General features: G+C 36.3%; 1 protein-coding gene and 1 long non-coding RNA gene across 10 annotated transcripts in view; one reads left to right on the top strand and one right to left on the bottom strand.

The window, feature by feature from the left end:
* The window catches only part of PTPN20 (protein tyrosine phosphatase non-receptor type 20), a 117270-nt gene that overhangs the window by 60442 nt on the left and 35662 nt on the right, over positions 1-21166 (top strand). For all 9 annotated transcript variants that reach the window (XR_006209035.1, XR_006209034.1, XR_006209033.1 and 6 more), the window contains 2 exons: positions 1961-2055; positions 7938-8047. Coding sequence is in view for 5 of the 9 variants with exons in the window: in XM_042960266.1 (XP_042816200.1) it covers positions 1961-2055; positions 7938-8047 (205 nt within the window). In the remaining 4 variants the exon portion in view is untranslated. The remainder of the gene's footprint in view (positions 1-1960; positions 2056-7937; positions 8048-21166) is intronic.
* On the bottom strand, positions 14359-21019 carry LOC122231795. Its single transcript, XR_006209038.1, has 3 exons — positions 20979-21019; positions 14536-14661; positions 14359-14433 (listed from the first exon to the last, which is right to left on the bottom strand). It is a non-coding gene; the product is annotated as an uncharacterized LOC122231795 (long non-coding RNA).

The following is a 21166-nucleotide window of genomic DNA, read 5'->3' as shown; positions in this document are numbered from 1 at the left end:
TGTTGGTGGTTGCGCAGAGTGGGTGAGGAACACTTCACATCGAAATTGTTTCTAGGTGAATTAAGTCCCCAAATATTAAAAGCAAATGTTAAAAAATTTTGGAAAAGTATTTGAGAGTAGATGGTTTTCTTGCATAGGGAAAGACTTTTTTTATCTTTTTATTTCAATTTTTATTTATTTATCTACCTATTTTTATTTAAGTACAGTTGACACACAGTATTACATTAGTTTTTGGTGTCCAACATAATGACTCAACAACTCTGTATGTTGTGCTATACTTGTGTCACCACAAGGAAAGACTTTTTATGTTTTATGTATTATTCAAAATGACAATTAGCTAATCCACTAGAATTTACTATATTTAGAAAACTACTGCTAAAATATGAGTTAACTTTAATTTCAAGCAATCCTTATTCATATTAGATTAAAAACCTAATAACTTATATGTTTTGATTTGTTCAACCAAATGAATATGCTTGGTAAGAACAGTGTTGGGTAATTGTTTACATCTTTCCATTAACATGCTTGTTTCTAATATTGATTGTGTTTGAGTCCATGTTCTGGAATGATGGCTGTATATATGCCCACAATAGGTATTCCAGGTCTAAAAAAATTCATGGAATAAGCAAAACACACACGCACATGCACACGCACACACACACACATACTTGCGAGCGGGGAAAGATTAATAAGTTTTACACAATCAGAGTCGTCAAAGATACTTGAGAAAAGATGAAAAGACATGGTATATAGGCTGTGACTTGAGATGCTGCATGAGAAATAGGCATGAGGTGAGGGTGGTCAGTTAGGCAGAGGCCAGAGGCTCTGCCTGGACCTGGGATCTGCTGTTTCTTTCACTCAGGATGCTTCCCTGTCTCTTTGCTTAGCCCTTCCTTTTGCCTTTTAGGTACATGGCAGTTACGTATCAGCATACTCTGTTACTGCAGTAACACCACCAGCTGTAATTTGTATATGTTTGCTTGTGTGTTTTCTTTCTCCCCATGAGAGTATATATGCTCTGCAAGGGCAGAACACATACCTCTCTTGTTCACTGTTTTATCCATAGCACTTAGACCACTATCTGTGCATACTGGGTCCTCAGAAAATAATTGTCAAATGAATGGATTAATTGAAACAGAATTGAGGGCTAAAATATTGATTGAATTTTTAATTTAATGTGATTTTTCCCCTCTACTCTCATTTTTTTTGTTATTATTATTTTTTTAGTATACAGGACTCTGTGAATGCAACACAGTGGAAAAAAGTCTAGGGGGCAGAAGAAAATCTCATGGCAGAAACATAGTTAGAATTAATTACTGGATTAGATTATATAAGTATTAAAATAAAGATAAATATAGTGCTAAGAATTTTGTATGTAAACTAAATGTGATAAGCATTCATTATAAGAATCTTCACTGGGCTACAGTGATAGTCTTTTTTTTTCTTATCACAAATGAAGCTTATTTTTATCAACCTCTGTAAAATAACTTGGGTGACTCAGTAAAAATCATTTGTGTGTGCATAGTACTTTATACTCTATTTTTACAGTTTGGAAAATATTTAATAGGGAGAAATACATTTCAAGTGATTTTATAGGAATAGAAATCAAACTGTGATTGTGGTCTTAATTCTGTTATTAAATACCTTAGCACTCTTCTTAATAAGCTATAGAAATCGGGGGTGCCTGGGTGGCTCAGTTGGTTATGTGTCCGACATTGGCTCAAGTCATGATCTCGTGGTTTGTGAGTTCGAGCCCCATGTTGGGCTTTGCACTGATAGTGTGGAGCCTACTTCACATTCTCTGTCTCCCCCTCTCTCTGCCCCTCCCCTGTGCTTTCTCTCTCTCTCTCAAAAATAAATAAACATTAAAAAATAAAAAATCTATAGAAATCATATTTCTTTTAAACTATACATTCCTAAAATCATAGCCATAATTTTCTTTCCTTTCTTATTCCTGTAGGTTTTGGCAAAGGAAGATAGCTCAGAGGAGGTAAAATTCTCTCCTCAGAGTTCCCAAAATGATTATGAGGATATTTTAAAAGATGCTACAGAAAGGTATAATGTGCTTATTTAGTGAGTTTTCTATTCATATTCATAGCTAGCTCTCTCAGTGGAGACAGTGAATAATGGCCTTCAAATGTTTGGTTAGTTTTTCAAGATACAGCTCTTTGTAGTAAGTACAGCCTGATTTGGCTAGAAATACGATGTATTTATGATCTCATAAATATAGTATTAACAGATGAAAAAGATATCCCTAAAGAATGTAATTTCTCTGTCATCTCAACAATTGTACGTTTCCAGAGTCATGGTGTTTGGAACTTTGGAGAGGACAGTGTACTTGAAGTAAGGTAAAGCTCAGTACACAACTAAATTTTACTAGAAATGATATTTGGTTCCAGAAAGAAAATAATGTGCTGGAAACAATAGAATTGTTAGCATGGTGAATTTTTGGTACTATATATGAAAGAATTTAAGGAACCAAAAGAAAAGTAAATTTCCATTAGAAAAACAAAACAAAAATAATATTCATCTTTATAAACTGTTCACATTTAGGTGTTACATGCAAAATCATGTCAAATAAGAGAACATTTTAGTGAGCCATATTTCCTTAGAGATTTATAACTAATATTAGTGGCATAGCACTGCATAATAATGTGTATAATAGGTAACTTGCATATATAACTTTCAAAAGTGCGTTAGGTGAACAAATAATAATTCAAAAGGCATTTTGAGATACTATTATAATCTAATAGTTTATATTAATTTACTAGATACTGATTATATACTAAACACTGTAAACAACTGCAAAATATTACACAGCTCTTGCCCTTTATAGGTTTTTAAAAATTGTTTTTAATGTTTATTTATTTTTGAAAGAGATACAGAGTGAAAACAGGGGAGGGGCAGAGAGAGAGGGAGACATGGAATCTGAGGCAGGCTCCAGGCTCTGAGCTGTCAGCACAGAGCCCGATGCGGGGCTCAAACCTGTGAACCATAAGATAATGACCTGAGGCAAAGTCAAATCCTTAACTGACTGAGCCACCCAGGCACCCCTAGTTTATAGTTTAATTAAGGAAACAGATATGTAAAAGACAAATTTAAGTACAATGTAGTAAATACTACTATAGAGTCAATGTCCAAGGATTGTGAATATAGAAGACAGATAAATATGTATAGGGGGCTTCACCAGCTTCTTTGAAGAAAAGATACATAGGTTGGATTTAGGACCTTAAATAAGTAGAAATCTAGCAGGTGAAAAGGAAGGGAAGATGGGGTGCCTGGGTGGCTCAGTCGGTTAAGCGTCCAACTTCGACTTAGGTCATGATCTCACAGTTTGTGGGTTTGAGTCCCACATCGGGCTCTGTGCTGACAGCTCAGAGCCTGGAGCCTGCGTTGGATTCTGTGTCTCCCTTTCTCTCTGCCCCTTCCCCACTTGCGCTCTGTCTCTGTCTCTCAAAAATAAATAAAAGTTAAAAAAAAAAATAAAAAAGAAAAGGAAAGGAAGAAAATGTCAAGCTGGAGGAAGAGGTTTGAGCAAAGGTAAGAAGTTGTGAAAATATCTTATTAATGGTGATTAATGTTATGTGTCAAGAGTTGTAGGGTACATGTGAATTGGAATGCCAGGAAGCTTGAGAAGGTAAGAGGTACAGCCAAACGTAAGGTGGGCCAGAGTGTGAAGGAAGTTGATATATGTGAGATCAAGGAGTACATATTTTAGTCCATTTGTTGGAATGAAAAGAAAGTACAGGGACTTTTTTTTTGCTGTATCCATGCATATGTCTGTCTGTCTGTTTATCTAGAAAAAGAGGATTGCTGGTCGCCAGGTGGATGATAGGTGGCAAGAAGTGGGGAGCAATTAGATATTTACAGTAATCTTAAAAAAGATGAGAAGGAGAAAGAGTAAGAAACTTTAAATATCTTCCAGAAGCAAAAGAAGAAGGCATTTTTTTTGTTAAGATTAAAACATAAGATACATAAAGGAGATTAGTAGGGATGACGAACAGATTGGCTGGGGCCAGATTGCCAGTGTCTTAAACTTATGTAAGGAGCCTGGGTTTATCTTGAAGGTGATGGGCAGGCATAATTAAATTTGAATTTAGGAACAGTTGTCTTTAGACATCAGAGATTAGAACCAGAAGTCAAATTAGGAGGCTTTTGTTAAATGGGGCTATGAATGAAAGCACAACAAGTAAACGGAGTAGTAAGAAGCTGGAAAGGAACAGAAAATGGGTATGGCTAGTATTTGAAAAGTCTGTTTGAGATAGGAGGTTGAAAAGGGTTTCTATTTTTTTCCAATTTATATTGGAATTCTAGTTAGTTAAAATACACTGTAATATTGTTTTTAGTGGTAGAATTTAGTGATTCATCACTTACATATAACACACAATGTTCAATATATGACATAAACATACAACATACATATAATGACAAGTGCCCTCCTTAATACCCGTCATCCATTTAGCCCATCCCCCACCCACTTCCCTCCATCAACCCTCAGTTTATTTTCTTTTGTAATGAGAGCCTTATGATTTGTTTCCCTCTTTTTTCCCCCATCCAATATGTTCATCTGTTTTGCTTCTTAAATTCCACAATATGAGTGGTATTCTATTGTATTTATCTTTCCCTGACTGATTTATTTTGCTTAGCATAACAAACACACTGCATCTCCATCCAGGTGGCAAGATTCTTTACTTTTGATGGCTGAGTAATATTCCATTGTATGTATATATGTATACACAGCTTTTTTCTCTTTTTTAAAAAAAATTTTATGTAAATCAAAGTTAGTTAACATATAGTGTAATAATGGTTTCAGTAGTAGAATTTAGTGATTCGTCACTTACATATTATTTCACTTAGCATAATACATTCTAGTTCTATCCACATTGTGGCAAATGAGATTTCATTCTTTTTGATTGCTGAGTAATATTCCATTGTGTGTGTGTGTGTGTGTGTGTGTGTGTGTGTGTGTGTGTGTGTATGTGTATAATATTTTCTTTATCCATTTGTCAGTCAATGGACATTTGGGCTCTTTCCATAATCTGGCTGTTGTTGATAGGGTTGCTTTAAACATAGGGGTGCAGGTGCACCTTTGAGTCAGCCTTTTGGTATCCTATGGATAAATACCTAGTAGTGCAATTGCTGAGTCATAGGGTTGCTTTATTTTTAATTTTTTGAGGAGTATCTATATTGTTTTCCAGAGTGGCTGAATCAGTTTGCCTTCCCACCAGTAGTGCAAAAGTGTTCCCCTTTCTCCACATCCTCTCTAATATCTGTTATTTCCTGAGTTGTTAATTTTAGGAATTCTGACTGGTGTGAAGTGGTATCTCATCATTGTTTTGATTTGTGTTTCCCTGATGATGAATGGTGTTGAGCATCTTTTCATGTGTCTCTTAGCCATCTGGATGTCTTCTTTGGGAAAGTGTGTCTGTTCCTATCTTCTGCCCATTTCTCCACTGGATTATTTTTTGGGGGATGTTGAGTTTTTTTTTAATTTTTTAACATTTATTTATTTTTGAGAGGCAGAGATAGAGCACGAGTGGGGAAGGGGAAGAGAGAGAAAGACACACAGAATCTGAAGTAGTCTCCAAGCTCTGAGTTGTCATCACAGAGCCCAACGCAGGGCTTGAACTCATGAACCGCGAGATCATGACCCGAGCTGAATTTGGATGTTTAACCGATTGAGCCACCCAGGTGCCCCTTGGGTGTTGAGTTTGATAAGTTCTTTATAGATTTTGGATACTAACCCTTTATCCGATATGTCATTTGCAAGTATCTTCTCCCATTCCATCAGTTGCCTTTTAGTTTTGTTGATTGTTTCCTTTCCTGTGCAGAAGCTTTTTCTCTTGATGAGGTCCTGATAGTTCATTTTTGCCTTTGTTTCCTTTGCTCCTGGAGATATGTCTAGTAGGAAGTTGCTGTGGCCAAGGTCAAAAGGGTTGTTGCCTGTTTTCTCTTCTAGGATTTTGATGGTTTCCTGTCTTACATTTAGGTCTTTCATCCATTTTGAGTTTATTGTTTGTATATGGTGTAAGAAAGTGGTCCAGGTTCATTCTTCTACAGGTCACTGTCCAGTTTTCCCAACACTATTTGCTGAAGAGACTCTTCTTTCCATTAGATATTCTTTCCTGCTTTGTCAAAGATTAGTTGGCCATATGTTTGTGGGCACATTTCTGGGTTTTCTATTCTGTTCCATTGATCTATGTGTCTGTTTCTGTGCCAGTACCATACTATCTTGATGATTACAGCTTTGTAATACAGTATGAGGTCTGGAATTGTGATGCCTCCAGCTTTGGTTTTCTTTTTTCAACATTACTTTTGCTATTTGGGGTCTTTTCTGGTTCCATACAGATTTTAGAATTGTTGTAGCTCTGTGAAGAACGCTGGTGTAATTTTGATAGGGATTGCATTGAATGTGTAGATCGTTTTGGGTAGTATCGACATTTTAACAATATTTGTTCTTCCTACCCAGGAGCATGGAATCTTTTCCTTTTTTTGTGTGTGTGTCTTCTTCAATTTCTTTCATAAGCTTTCTATAGTTTTCAGTGTATAGATTGTTCACCTCTTTGGTTAGGTTTATTCTTAGGTATTTAATGGTTTTTGGTGCAATTGTAAATAGGATCAATTCCTTGATTTCTCTTTCTGCTGCTCCATTGTTGGTGTATAGAAATGCAGCCGATTTCTGAATGTTGATTTTATATCCTGTGACTTTGCTAAGTTCATATATCAGCTCTAGCAGTTTTTTGGTGGAGTCTTTCGAGTTTTCCACATAGAGTATCATGTCATCTGTGAAGAATGAAAGTTTGACTTCTTCCTTGCTGATTTGGTTGCCTTTTATTTCTTTTTGTTATCTGATTGCTGAGGCTGAGACTTCCAACACTCTGTTGAACAACAGTGTTGAGAATGGACATCCCTGTCATGTTCCTGACCTTATGGGTAAAGCTGTCAGTTTTTCCCCATTGAGGATGATATTAGCTATGGGTGAAAAGAGTTTCTATTTTTAAGATTAGGGAGAATTGAGTATTCTTATGTTATGGCGGAATTTGTACATAGGGAGAGATTAATTATATATATATGAAAATGTCATTTCAAAGAAAAGACTTAAGAGATAGAAGGTGTGGAGTTGAATGTGGAAGGATTAATTTTGATCAGGGAGAAAGTAAAGAATAATGAAACATGTTGATGTATCTAAGTACCCATTTTATTTTTTAAAATGTTTATTTTTTGAGAGGGAGAGAGAGAGAGAGAGAGAGTTCAGGGCAGGGGCAGGGGAAAAGGAGAGAGAGGATCAGAAGCAGGCTCTGCGCTGGTAGTGCAGAGTCTGATGTGGGGCTCGAACTCACAAACCACAAGACCATGACCTGAGCTGAAGTCGGACACTTAACTGACTGAGCCACCCAGGTGCCCCATAAGTACACATTTTAAAAGAGAATTAGTTGAACGAATTCTTGCTTCCTGGCTTGCATTTTCCAGAAGGGGCTCTGTTTATACTAAGGCAGAGAATTAAGATAGGGTCTAAACGAGGGCGGTGATTCAGAATTAGCTGTCGTGGAAGAAAAGTAGAGGAGACTCAACAGGGACATACATCACAGTATTTTCCACATGGCTCTGTGCTGATACCAGAAATCCCAGTGACCTCAGTACTTTTCTCTCACAGCCTGGGTAAAGGAGGAAAGAAGGGGCGTAGGTAGATTGATCCAAGATGGCTAGTTTGCAAGCCAGATAAATGCGGGAAGAGATGGAGTTTGTGATCAGACATTGGGACTTCAGAGTGATCCCTTTTGAAGTGGGCCAATTCTGGGTGCTGACAACAGAAGTACATGGCTAAACTGAAATAAAGATGAATGTCAACTGAATAACTAATATAGATTATCAGAGATTCTTTAAAAAATGTATACATTGTTTGAAACCATGAACAGCGAAATATATTTCTTTTCTAGTGACAGTGACCCAGGTGTATGGGCCACCAGTGGCTTCCTAAGAGACAAGTGGAGCAGTGAGGATGAAGAACTTGCAGGGCCATCCCAGACTGTCCCTCCTCAGCTCCACGGTATGACTTCATCCTCTTTTTATTATCACATTCTTGAAGAAGCTATATTTCAGAGGTATGAACCAAGAAATTTCTAATATAAATGTGGGAAAGAGCTAGGAAAAACTTTTTTAGATGGAGCAAACATGATTTCCTAGGATTTTTTTAAGAATGAAGAAAATGCTCCACACCTCACCTTCATAAGGGCAAATATCTCCCTTTCTTTAAATATTTTAATTTACAGTAAAACCTTGGATTGTGAGTAACTTGTTTTGAGAGTCCTCAGCAAGACAAGCAAACGTTTCTAATAAATTTTAACTTGAAAAATGAGCGATGTCTTATTTGTGATCACATATTGTGATATGTGATGCCGAATGTCACATGATCACAACTGAGCTAATGGTTCTTGAAATTTGCTTTGTTATACAAGTGCTTTGGATTACAAGCATGTTTCCATTCTAATCGACTTAGAATGAATTATGCTTGCAATCCAAACATGTCAATTTAATAAAATGAGCTATTTATATTTTCTTATACTAGGAATTATAGATTTGTGTAGACTTGCACATGACCTTCTTCCTCATTTTTTAAATTTTAATTTGTTGCACAGTATATATACTTTGTAAGTAAAATAATAACTTTTTTTTGGATTACACATAGGGTATATTATGAGGAAAAAATAAAATACAAATTGTATAAAAAATAAATCATAATACTGAAGATAGTCAAAATTTTTGTGTATATGTATTTACATTTGTATATAATGTAAACATAAATATAACCATGAACATACGTAGATTTACATATAAAGTTATAAAAATTATAAAAACATATAAATTTATATATATGTAAAATTTTTGTGTGAGATTGGGGAATCCCATACCTCAAAAACCTTGGAGCTAGAGAGGACTATAGAGATCACCCATTTCAACCTTAGATCAAGTGCCAGAATCATCTTGTCTAATGACTTTTTTAAAGTTGGAAAATGTCAAATCTACTGATTTTGACAATCTCACACTTATGTAATTATTAAAATACAGATCTGACACAAAAATAGCTAATGAGAAAATTAGCATACAGTTCTGTAAGGTTAGACAAAAGGTCTACCACCACCGTCAGCATACAGTGCATTTCCTTCAGCCTTTAAATTTCTCTTGTACTGTTTTGAGTCTTCCCCTAACCCAACACAAGCACTTGACAACCAGTAATCTCTTTTCATTCTTGTTAGTTTTCTTTTCCAAAGTGTTGTATAAACAGAATCATAAATATGTTGCCTTTTGAGTACAGTTTTTTTTTGTAATGCTATTGATATTCATGTACACCATTGCTTTTATTGGTATTTAATTTTTTTTTTCTGACTAGTATTCCATTGTATGGCTACACCAGTTTGTTTATCCACTCACCAGCTGAGGCACAGTTGGGTGTTTCCACATTTTAACAATTATGGATAGGGGCACCTGGGTGGCTCAGTCGGTTAAGCGTCCGACTTCAGCTCAGGTCACGATCTCGCGGTCCGTGAGTTCGAGCCCCGCGTCGGGCTCTGGGCTGATGGCTCAGAGCCTGGAGCCTGCTTCCGGTTCTGTGTCTCCCTCTCTCTCTGCCCCTCCCCCATTCATGCTCTGTCTCTGTCTCAAAAATAAATAAACGTTAAAAAAACAAACAAACAAACAAACAAAAAACAATTATGGATAAAAAACACTACAAATTTTCACATACTGGTCTTGGGTAAAGCTACATTTTCATTTCTTTAAGGTAAATGTATCTATGATTGGGATTTTGAAATTGTAAGTGTATATAATTGACAAATTGTTTTCCAAAGGGGCTGTACAAATATGCTTTTTACCTTTTTTCCTCCTATTTTTTCTCTTAGAGTTTCAGTTAAGGTAATTTTTATCAATTCATCTTCAAGTTTATTGCCTCTTTCCTCAGCTGTGTTAGTCTACTACTGATGAACCCATTTGAAAGCATTCTTCAGCTCTCACAAAGGTTTTGACTTTATCTTATGGTTTCCTTCTCTGTTCAAATTCCCTATCTGCTCATGTACTTTGTTCACCTTTTCCATACAGCTTTCACATATTAATTATGGTTATTTAGAATTCCCTCTCTTATGATTCTAACACATGGGTCATTTCTAAGTTTTTTTTTTTTTTCTGTAGATTGCCTTGTTCTTTTGACACTGATTTTGTCATTGTTGCTGCTTCTTGTATATCTTGTAAATTTTGATAGAGTGTTGATGTTGGGTGTAGAAGAGTAGAGATTGAGATAAATGGAATTTATGCCTATTCCCCGTTAGGCCATTAGTATAGGTACTTGAGTTAGTGTGTTTAGGACATGAGCTGGGCTTTCCTTTTGTGTTGCTGTCATGACCTACGGTGAACTATTAACTTAAAATTTAAATCTTTCTCAAGATTTGAATTGTACTTAGGGTGGCAACTGCACTGCTGGAGTTTCCCTTCTCATTCCTGTTCCATCCTTAGCTTCAGGCCTTCCCCATGTACCTGTGCTTCAGAAGTGCTCTTCTCTACACTCATGGCCCTGCTCTAGTGGTAGGTAGCCTGGTGCTGGCTGGCCTGGAGAGGAGGGCAGGTAGTGTTTTGTGGTCGTAGTCCAGTCTCGGCCTTAGGCAAGTTCTCTGTTCCTGGTTGTCAGTGGAGGGGCTTTGTCAGTGATGCTGCCTCTCCTCATTATGGCATTCAAACTCTGCTTTATATTTTTGGCAGGTTTACTGTGGGAGGAGGTTTCCTGTCGGAGGAGGTTTCCTTAGTGGTGAGAGACTTACTATAGTATTGGTTTAGGATCCTGAGCTTAAGACTGTTTCCTGCCCTTCCTCCAGGAGTGGAGTGTTTTTCTTTTGCCTGTCTCAGAGGCGGTGATTCTTCACCTGTGCACAGTGGGGTTTGCTGCTGTTCTGCCTGCAAATGAAGACTTTTCTTCAATGCGGAGGTGTAGGTCCAAGTAACGGCTTTATACATTTTCTGCGGTGGTAGTAACTCTTCTCCTCCAAGCCTGTACCACTGAGGGAAAGATTCCTTCCATTTCCTACTCTGTTTCCTTTATTTTCTGCTTTTTAATGAGCACCTATTGGAGGCCTGTTGAGTCTGCAAGAGTGTTGCAAAACTCTTTTATCTGTGGCTTCCCGGAATTTTAAATTGTCACATTAGGCCACATTCAGCCTTCAGGAATACATCAAGTTTTTTTTTTTTATCTGAATACTTCTTTTACACTTGTATGGTGTCTGGCATCTCTTTCTCCCATTAGCTGCTACAAGTGAACTCGTGTTGGTGACCTGTCTCTCCTTGGAGGCGTCTGTCTTTCCTTAGACTTCAGACTACTTGGTTGTCCTGCAGCCACAGCTCTCCAGTGGATTTTTTTTTTATTGGTTTTTATTTTGCAGTTTTCAACTTTTACATGTTGTTAGTGTATGGGTGATGGGTGATACCAGCTTTCTACGTTTTAGGCAGAAGTGGAAGTTTTAATACAAATTTATTTTTAAAATAAAAATGAACACATTCCTTTGTAAACATGGCTTTTTAATAAACACACATTTACCCAACAGTTTTTAAAACCTAAATGATACTTCATTGTGTGAGTGCACAATTATCTGCATAGTCAATCTCTTCTTGTTGGTCAGTTAGGGTAGTTCTTTTAAAAATATTATTATAATATAAAGTAATATGATAAACATCCATGGAACTGAACCTTTGGGGAAATTCTTGGATTGGGTTGGGAAAAAGAAGGAAAGCTTTATTCATGGTACTGCTGCTGCAGCAATAGCAGGAAGCTTATGATCTAAGATCAGTGTCTAACCAAGCAGGTGGTTTTGAGAGCTGAGATTCAGAGCGATGAGGAACAAGAAGCTTGCAGTTGGTATATTATGGGTTATTCTTTTGAGTTCTGTCTGTGTTCAGATATGATGATTAGATGGTTTTGTTTTGCTTTATTACAGTCTTGCAATGACAACTAATATCAGTGCTATGTGACATTGGTTTCTGTATGATAGGAGAGTGGCACGGCCCGGCCCTCAGAAGCAAGGCCAGCTCCCCAGGGAGAGCAGACAGGAGCTGCTTTTTCTTTCCCAGTCCCCTTCTTTTCCCCTCTTTTTCATTTTCACTTTAGGGTTAGGTCTGTCCTGGGGTCTGTTACTGAGACTGAGATCTGTACTAATAAAGGATTAATGCCAGAAAACATAAAGAACTACAAATTAATAGGGAAAAGACAATAGGAAAAATGGGCAGAAGACATTGCTATGGACTACTTTTTTGCCCTCCCCCCAGCTCCCCGAATTCATGTTGGATCTCCAATGTGATGACAGATGGAGATGGGGGCTTGGGGAGGTAATTGAGTTCAAATGAGGTTATGAAGGTAGAGCCCCATGATGGCATTGGTACCTTTATAAAGGGATGAAGGAACTAGAGGCTCTCTTTCTATAACGTGGGGATGCAGGAAGAAAGCAGCCATCTCTAAACCGGAAAGAGGGCATTCACAGAGAATTCAACCCTGCTGGCACCCTGAGCTCAGACTTCTAGCTTCCAGAACTGTGAGAAAGAAATATTTGTTGTTTAAGCCCCCGAGTCTATTACTTGTTGTAGCAGCCCAAGTACTGTTTAAGCCCCTGAGTCTATTACTTGTTGACCAGACAGATGTCAGTAGGCACTTCACAGAAGAGGAAATCTGAAAAAGGTACTCAACCTAATTTTTAGTCAGGGAAGTGAAAATCGAACCACAGTGAAGCAACAATTTACAATGACTAAATTGTTAAAAATTTTAAAATGCGACAGTAGTTCTAAGTGCTACCTAGAAAGGCAAATCCTTCCCTTCATTTTTAAAAAAATAAATGTAAAGGAGATTAAAAGGTACAAACTTCCAGTAATAAAATAAACAAGTCATGGGGATGTAACGTAAAGCATAGGGTGTATAGTCAATAATAGTGTAATAACTTTGGTGACAGGTGGTAACTAGACTTATTGTGGGCATTATCTTATAATGTACAAAGATAAAAAATGACTGTACAGCTTAAGCTAATAGATATTGTATGCCAATAGTGCTTTAATAAAAAATTTTGTAGGCTAGTTGGGCTCTTGCTACATGTGGTATTTTAAATTATTTTGTTCATTCCCACAACCCCCCTTTTTTTCTTTCTACAAATTTTTATTTAAATTCCACTTAGTAAACATACAGTGTAATATTAGTTTCAGTTGTAGAAGTTAATGATTCATCACTTACAGTGCTTATCACAAGTGCCCTGTTTAATGCCCACCACCTATTTAACCCATCCCCCACCCACCTCCCTCCATCAATTCTCAGTTTGTTCTCCATAGTTGGGTCTGTTTCTTCATTTGCGTCTCTTCCCACTCCATGTTCATCTGCTTTATGTTTTAAATTCCACATATGGGTGAAGCCATAAGGTATTTGTCTTTCTCTGACTGACTTACTTTGCTTACTTACTTACTCGTAGTCTGTAGCTCCATCCACATTATTGCAAATGGTGAGATTTCATTCTTTTCCATGGCTGAATAATATTCCATTGTGTATGTATATATATATCACATCTTCTTTATCCATCATCAGTTGATGAACATTTGGGTGCTTTCCATAGTTTGGCTGTTGTTGATAACGCTACTGTAAATATCGGGATGCATATACCCCCATGTAAATTTTGAAATTCAGATTGGAGTGGCAACATATTCATTTGGGAAGTATTGCCATTTTTATGATACCAAGTTTTTCCCTCTGTGTAAAAAATGAGGTGTGTCAGGAGATAAGCTATAGTGTGTGTGAACTACAAAATGGCTATTGTTTCAGGTTCACCGTCCAAAGTCTCACATAAGAACCTCTCTCGTCAATCATCTTAACTGGAAACATTTAGGAAATGGAATTCTGGGAGAAGAAGTTCAGCCTAGCCATATTGACATATTGCAAAATAACCACAGTCCATCTTTTGTCAACTTGGCACCCACATATATCTCTTTAAACCATACCTAATCTCCAAATAAAAACATATGTTTCCATCTACGATGATACAGTTATCCTGTGTGCAACTGAAAACACCTTCTCACCCCATCCTCAAAAGAGAATATAAAAATCTCCCTTTTGTCTTTTTTTCTCTTTTTAATGTTTGTTTATATTTGAGAGGAGGAGGGAGGGAGAGAGAGAGAGAGAGAGTGAGAGAGAGACTGAGTGTGAGTGGGAAGGGGCAGAGAGAGAGGGAGACACAGAATCCAAAGCAGGCTTCAGGCTCTGAGCTGTCAGCACAGAGCCTGGTGCAGGGCTCAAACTCACAGACCTCGAGATCATGATCTGAGCTAAAGTTGGACCCTTAACTGACTGAGCCACCTAGGCTCCCCTCCCCTTTTGTCTTTGAGTGATGTCTTCCTTGTTCAGCTGATTAACACTTCACCTTTACTATCCTATAAAAGAAAACAAAAATATGTGGTTAATTTACATATTTGAATGTATGTGAATACTTGATATATTGTGTCAGACATTTATATTGAAAAAGGAAGACTTACTTGTAACTATTATGTCCTCATTTGTGCAGCTGGTCACAAGGTTGTATCTGGTAGAACTGCCTTCTTCTACTACTTTGGTATTCTCTTTGACCCCAGCAAGCACCTCAGTTGGTTGTGGTTCCTTGTCTGGTAGGGTGATGCAAACCTTCATCCCTTCATCCCTTCATCCCTTCATCACTAAGCTAGTAGCAGTCATGTCTAAATTTAACTGTTATCATTTTCCACTGACTTTAATCACTGTAAAGGCACTCTAGAAGATCACCTGCATTCTCAACATACTCCTTCTTACCCCTGCTGTTTAGTAGGAACCCAATTTCCCCTTGATAATTAGAATTAGTCATATCAAGCATTATAGTAGCCCCTCTTTTTCTGTCAGTTTGGTAGCATGAGGAGCCCAAAATGGGCTGGTGGCATTCTCAACTTCTAACGTTATCAGTGGGATCATAGTTGTGTTCTCCGATGGAAGCATTTCTCTTTATAGGTCGGCTTTGATTTCTTTTATCAGTAGTTAGTGTGTTATAGTTTTAAACATACAGATCTTGTACATATTTTGTTAGACTTTTATCTAAGTATCTTCTGCATTTTGGTGCTATTATAAAATACTTTAACTTCCATAGTTCACTGCTGGTATATAGAAATATGATTGATATTTTTGATATTGCCTTTGTATCCCTTTACCTTATTAAATTCACTCTTAATTCTAGGAGTGTTTTTGTATATTCTTTTTGGAATTTGCCTATGTAGACACTCATGTTATCTATGAATGGACACGGTTTTATTTTTCAACCTTTCTAATGTATATGCTTTTCATTTCTTTTTCTTAACTTGTTGAACTAGCTGGGACCTTTGGTGCAACATTGAAAAGAGTACAGAGAGTGGGCTCCGTTTTAGGGGGAAAACATTCTGTTTTTCATCATTAAGGATAATGTTAGTTGGAGGATTTTTGTGGATGTCTTTTATCATATTAAGGAAGTTCTTTCTAGTTTTAGTTTCCTAGAGTTTTCATCATGAGTGCATGTTGAATTTTTTCCCAGTGTTTTTTCTGTATCTGCTGAGATGATCTTACAGGTTTTATTCTTTGGTCTGTTGATATGGTGACTTATGGACTGTTGGTATTTGATTTTCAAATGTTGAATTTGCTTTGTATTCCTGGGATAAACCCAGCTTTGTGGTTTTTCCTTTTTATTTGTTGCTTGATTTGATTTGCTGGTATTTTGTTGAGGTTTTCGCATTTACGTTCATGATAGATATTGATTTGCGGTTTTCTTTTTTGGAGTGCCTTTTTCTGGTTTGAGTATCAGGGCAAAGCTGCCCTCATAAAGTTGGTTTGGAAGTACCCCTCCTATTTTATATTCTGGAAGAGTTTGTACAAAATTATTATTATTGCTGTCTTAAATGTTTGCTAGAATTCAGTGAAACCATCTGGTCTTGGAATGTGTTTGTAAGGTTTTAAAATACATATTTGTGTTCATTTTCTAGGGTTTTCATAACAAAGTACTAGTGGCTGAATGGCTTACATAACAGACATGTATTTTCTCACAATTCTGGAGGCTAGATGTTTAAGATCAAGGTGTTGGCAGTTTTGATTTTTTCTGAGGCCTCTTCTTGACTTGCAGATGGCTGTCTTCTCCCTGTGTAGCATCTGGGAGCTGTGTTTTTTGTTTTTGTTTGTTTGGTTTTTTTTGTAAGGATACTAGTCATATTTGATGAGGGTGCACCCTAAAAATCTTACTAGCTTAATTACCTCTTTAAAGATCCTATCACCAAATACAATCATATTCTGAATTATTAGAGGTTAGGACTTCAACATATAAAATTCTGGGGGGGGGGGGTGGGACACAATTCAGCCCATAACAATATTCAATGTTTTTAATTGATAAAGGACTATTGAATCATCTTTCTCTTCTTTAATGAGCTTTGGCAGTTTGTCTCATCAATATAAGTTGTCTAATTTATGGAATTAGAACTGTTTATAATATTCCCTTATTAACTTTGTAATGCCTGTAATATCTGACTTGATACCCTCTGTTTTATTCTTGATGTGGTAAAGTGTGTTTTTTCTCTTTGTTTTGTGATCAGTTTAGAGGTTTTCATTTTTTTTAATTCAGTGTAATTTTATTTATTTTGATAATTTTTAATTGAAGGATAATTAGAAGTGTTATATTAGTGTCGGGCATACAATAAATATAGTGATTCAATACTTCTGTACATTACTCAGTGCTCATCACAATAAGTATAATCATTATCTGTCACCAAACAATGTTTGGGCTATATTCCTCATGCTGTACTTTTCATCTTCATAATTTATTTATTTTGTAACTGGAAGTTTGTACCCTTTAAACCCCTTTACCTATTTCACCATCCTTCCACCCACCTCCACTCTGGCAACCACCAATTTATGCTTTCTATTTAAGAGTGTGTTATTTTGTCTCTTTTTTTCCTTTGTTTTGTTTCTTAAATTCCACATAAAAGGGAAACCATATTGTATTTGTCTTTTTATTGATCTTTTCTATGAACTAGTTTTTTTAGTTTTAATTATTTTTCCTATTGTTTTCAATTTTATTGATTTCTGATAAGAGTTATTTCTTCTGATCTAATATAAGTACTTAATACAACAGATCTTCCTGTGAATACTGCTTTAGCAATATCCCCAAATTCTTGATGTGTTTTTATTTACATTCCATTCAGAATGCTTTTTCATTCCCATTGGCTACAGCTGGAACAGTTTGAGCACCAACACAAGGTAGCATTGGATTATAACTCAAAGGATGAAATGAATGTCTGAGTCCATACTAATATAAACAAATAATTGAATATATAAATAAATGGGGAGAAGAAAGAGATGCAGAAGAATTCCAAATAAATTATTTTATATTCCACTCTAAAATAGATGTATTCCACTCTAATGTAGATGGAGCATAACATCCCATCCCTTAAGTGTGTGTTGTATATAGTGATTTTCTTCTAAAGAGTACAGTATGGAAAGAGGGATAAAAAGAGGAAGTTTGGGGGCGCCTGGGTGGCGCAGTCGGTTAAGCGTCCGACTTCAGCCAGGTCACGATCTCGCGGTCTGTGAGTTCGAGCCCTGCGTCAGGCTCTGGGCTGATGGCTCGGAGCCTGGAGCCTGTTTCCGATTCTGTGTCTCCCTCTCTCTCTGCCCCTCCCCCGTTCATGCTCTGTCTCTCTCTGTCCCAAAAATAAAATTTAAAAAAAAAAAAAAAAACGTTGAAAACAAAATTAAAAAAAAAAAGAGGAAGTTTGTAGTAAAGAAACATGATACACAGCTGCAACAGGTGAACAAGGTCAACATCAGTCATGTTGATAGTAGGTCCCCTTGATATGTTGTGATGAATATGGCACTTTACCTCTGTGATCTTCCCCAAAACTGATAACCCTAAGCTAATTATGAGAAAAACATCAGACAAATTCCAATAGAGGGGCATCCTAGAATATATCTGATCATTACTCCTCAAACTGCCAAAATCATCAAACACATGGAAAGTCTGAGAAAGCATCCCAGCCAAGAGGAGCCTAAGGAGACATGAGAACTAAAGATCATATGGATTCCTAGATGGGATCCTGGAACAGTGAAAGGATATGAAGGAAAACTAAGGAACTCTGAATGAACTATGGACTTCAGTTAACATATTAAGAATAATGTATTAATATTGGTTAATTAAATTCTTTTTTTAATGTTTATATATTTTGAGAGAGAGAGAGAGAGACAGAATGTGCATGCACACAGAGTGGGGAGGGACAGAGAAAGAAGGAGAGACACAATTCGAAGCAGATTCTGGGCTTTCAGCACAGAGCTTGATGTGGGACTCAAACTTGTGAAGCATGAGATCAGGACCTGAGATGAAATCAAGAGTCAGACACTTAACTGACTGAGCCACCCAGGAACCCCCAAATCTAACAAATGTACTAACCTAGTTTAATTGTTAATAATAGGGGAAACTATAGCAGAGGATATATGGGAACTCTCGGTACTACCTACTAATTTTTTTGGTAAACATAGATCTATTCTAAAGTCTGCTTTTTTTTTTTTAAATTGTTCTCTAATTTCTCTTGTGACTTCTTTGATCCATGGGTTATTTAGAAGTATGCTTTTAACTTTCTTAATATTTGAAGATTTTCCAGGTATGTTATTGATTTTTATTTAATCTCATTATGGTCCAAGGGCATAATTTATATTCATTCTTTTTAATTTGTTAAGGTTTAATTTTTGACCTAGAATATGGTCTATCTGGTGAAGGTACCATGTGCACTTGAGAAGAATTTTTACAATGTTGTTGGACAGAGTGTTTTATAAAGGCCAGTTAGATGACGTTGTTGTTTAGTTCTTTTCTGTCCTTGCTGAATTTCTGTGTACATGTTCCATTGATTCCTGAGTGAAGAGTTTTTAAGTCTTCAGTGATAATTGTAAATTTTCTTTCTTTTTTTTTTTAACACTATCAGTTTTTCATGTATTTTGAAGTTCTGTTAGGTGCATACTCATTTAGCATTGTTACGTCTTCTCTGTGATTTGACCTCTTTATCATTAGTAATTATCTCTTTAATTTTTAGAGCAGTTTTAAGTTCACAGCAAATTTGAACAGAAGGTACAGAGATTTCCCGTATTCTCACTGCCTTCACATATGCATAAGCTCCTCCACTATCAGTGTTCCTCACCAGAGTGGTGTATTTGTGACGGATGAATCTGCACTGACGTAGCAATACCACTCTGAGTCCATAATTTACATTAGAGTTCACTGGTGGTGTTGTATATTCTATGAGTTAGGACAAATGTGTAAAGACATGTTTTCACCATTTTAGTGTCAAACAGAATAGTTACACTGCTCTAAAATTCTCTTTGTTCCCCTTATTCATCCTTCTTCCCCCAAGTAACGACTTTTTTAACCCTGGTAATGTTCTTGGTCTGAAGTCTACTTTGTTTTTGATATTCTCTGATGTTAATAGAGCCACTCCACCTTCCTTTGATTAGTGTTCCCATGGTACATATTTTTCTATCCTTTTACTTTTAACTTGCCTACATTTTTGTATATAAAGTGGTTTCTTATGGGCATTGTATGATTGGGTCTTGCTTTTTCACCCAGTTTCCTGATTTCTGTCTTTTTAATTGGTGTATTTAGACTGTTTGCATTTATATTACCATATTTTAACTCTACCGTCTTGCTAATTGCTTTCTATTTATTCTTTCTATTCTTTATCTTTTTTCCTTTTTTTTTTTTTTTTTTGGCAGATTTCTCTAGGATTATTTTGTAATAACATTTTATTTTCCCAATGGCTTTTTAGTTATACCTCTTTAAAAGTGTTCTCTTGGTTGCCCTAGGATTTATAATATATATATACATCTTTAATTTTTCACAGTCTGTTTTTTCTATCTTCAAATAACATTATAACACTTGGCAAAAGGACCTTCCAATAGTGTCTTCCTAATTATTCCCGTGAATCTTTTGTACAATTGTTGTCAAATGTTTCTTTTACATAACAATAATTATGAAAAATAGGTATTCAGTGCTTTTGTTTTAGATAGCCAGTTACCCTCCAAGAAAGTGAAAATTAAGGAAAAAAAGAATTTTATATTTATCTACTTTCATGGAATTTTTACAACTTTTCATTTGTGTAGAGTCAGTTTCCTGTTCTGTAGTATATTCCTTCTGCCTGAAGATCTTCCTTGAGCATTTCTTACAGTGCAAGTGTGCTGCTAATGAACTCTCAGTATTTGTCTGTAAAAGTGTTTATTTCTCCTTCATTTGTTCTGAAAGACATTTTTGTTGGTTGTAGGATTCTGGGTTGTCTTATAACTTGTATTGGTGATGATGAGCTTTTGTATCTGAGGCTTGGTGTCTTTCATTCATTTTGGAGGATCCCCAACCATTGTCACTGCAAATATTTCTCCTGCCCAATTCCACTCCCACTCTCTGTTCTATTTTGGGTTTCTAATTATAGGAATATTAATCTGTGTGATATTGGGCTGTAGTTCTTGGATGCTGTCTACTGTGGCTTCCCTGACTCTTTTTTCTCTTTCAGTTTGAGTAATGCCTATTGACCCATTTTCAAGTTTGCGGATTCTTTTCTAGTCTGTATCAAGCCCATAGATAAGCCCACTGATAGCATTCTTTATTTCTATTATAGAAATTTTCATTTTTAGGATTTCTGCTTGATTTTTTATGGTTTCCCTAGCTCTGATGAAATTCTGCATTTGTTTATGCATGTTGTCCACTTTTCCACTGAAGCCTTTAACTTCAATCTTACTTATTTAAAATTCATTGTCTGATAGTTTTAACATTTATGTTGTATCTCTGTCTGGTCCCTTTGATTGCTTTATCTCTTGACAGTTTTATTTTTTTACTTTACTTGCTTCTTTGTGTACATGTAATTTCTTTGTTGAAATCTGGATGTCTTGTGTTCTAGAGACGGGTAAATAGGAATAGGCGTACCTCTTCCTTTTGTAGGCCTTCAGTCTGGTGAGTTAAGTCAGTTTAGTCAGGAATTGAGCAGGGTTTGAGTTTTTATGTTGCTAGGGTTACTCCTATTGCATCACCAGCTTCAAATTCCTGTATTGCTACTTTGTGCTCAGAATGGAAAATGCCAGAGGGTTTATTTCAATGTCTACCCTCTGCTTTAG

This window comes from Panthera tigris, chromosome D2 (assembly GCF_018350195.1).
Source record: "Panthera tigris isolate Pti1 chromosome D2, P.tigris_Pti1_mat1.1, whole genome shotgun sequence".
Lineage (NCBI taxonomy): Eukaryota > Metazoa > Chordata > Mammalia > Carnivora > Felidae > Panthera > Panthera tigris.
The sequence above is the reverse complement of the archived record's forward strand: the minus strand, read 5'-3'. Positions and strand labels throughout refer to the sequence as shown.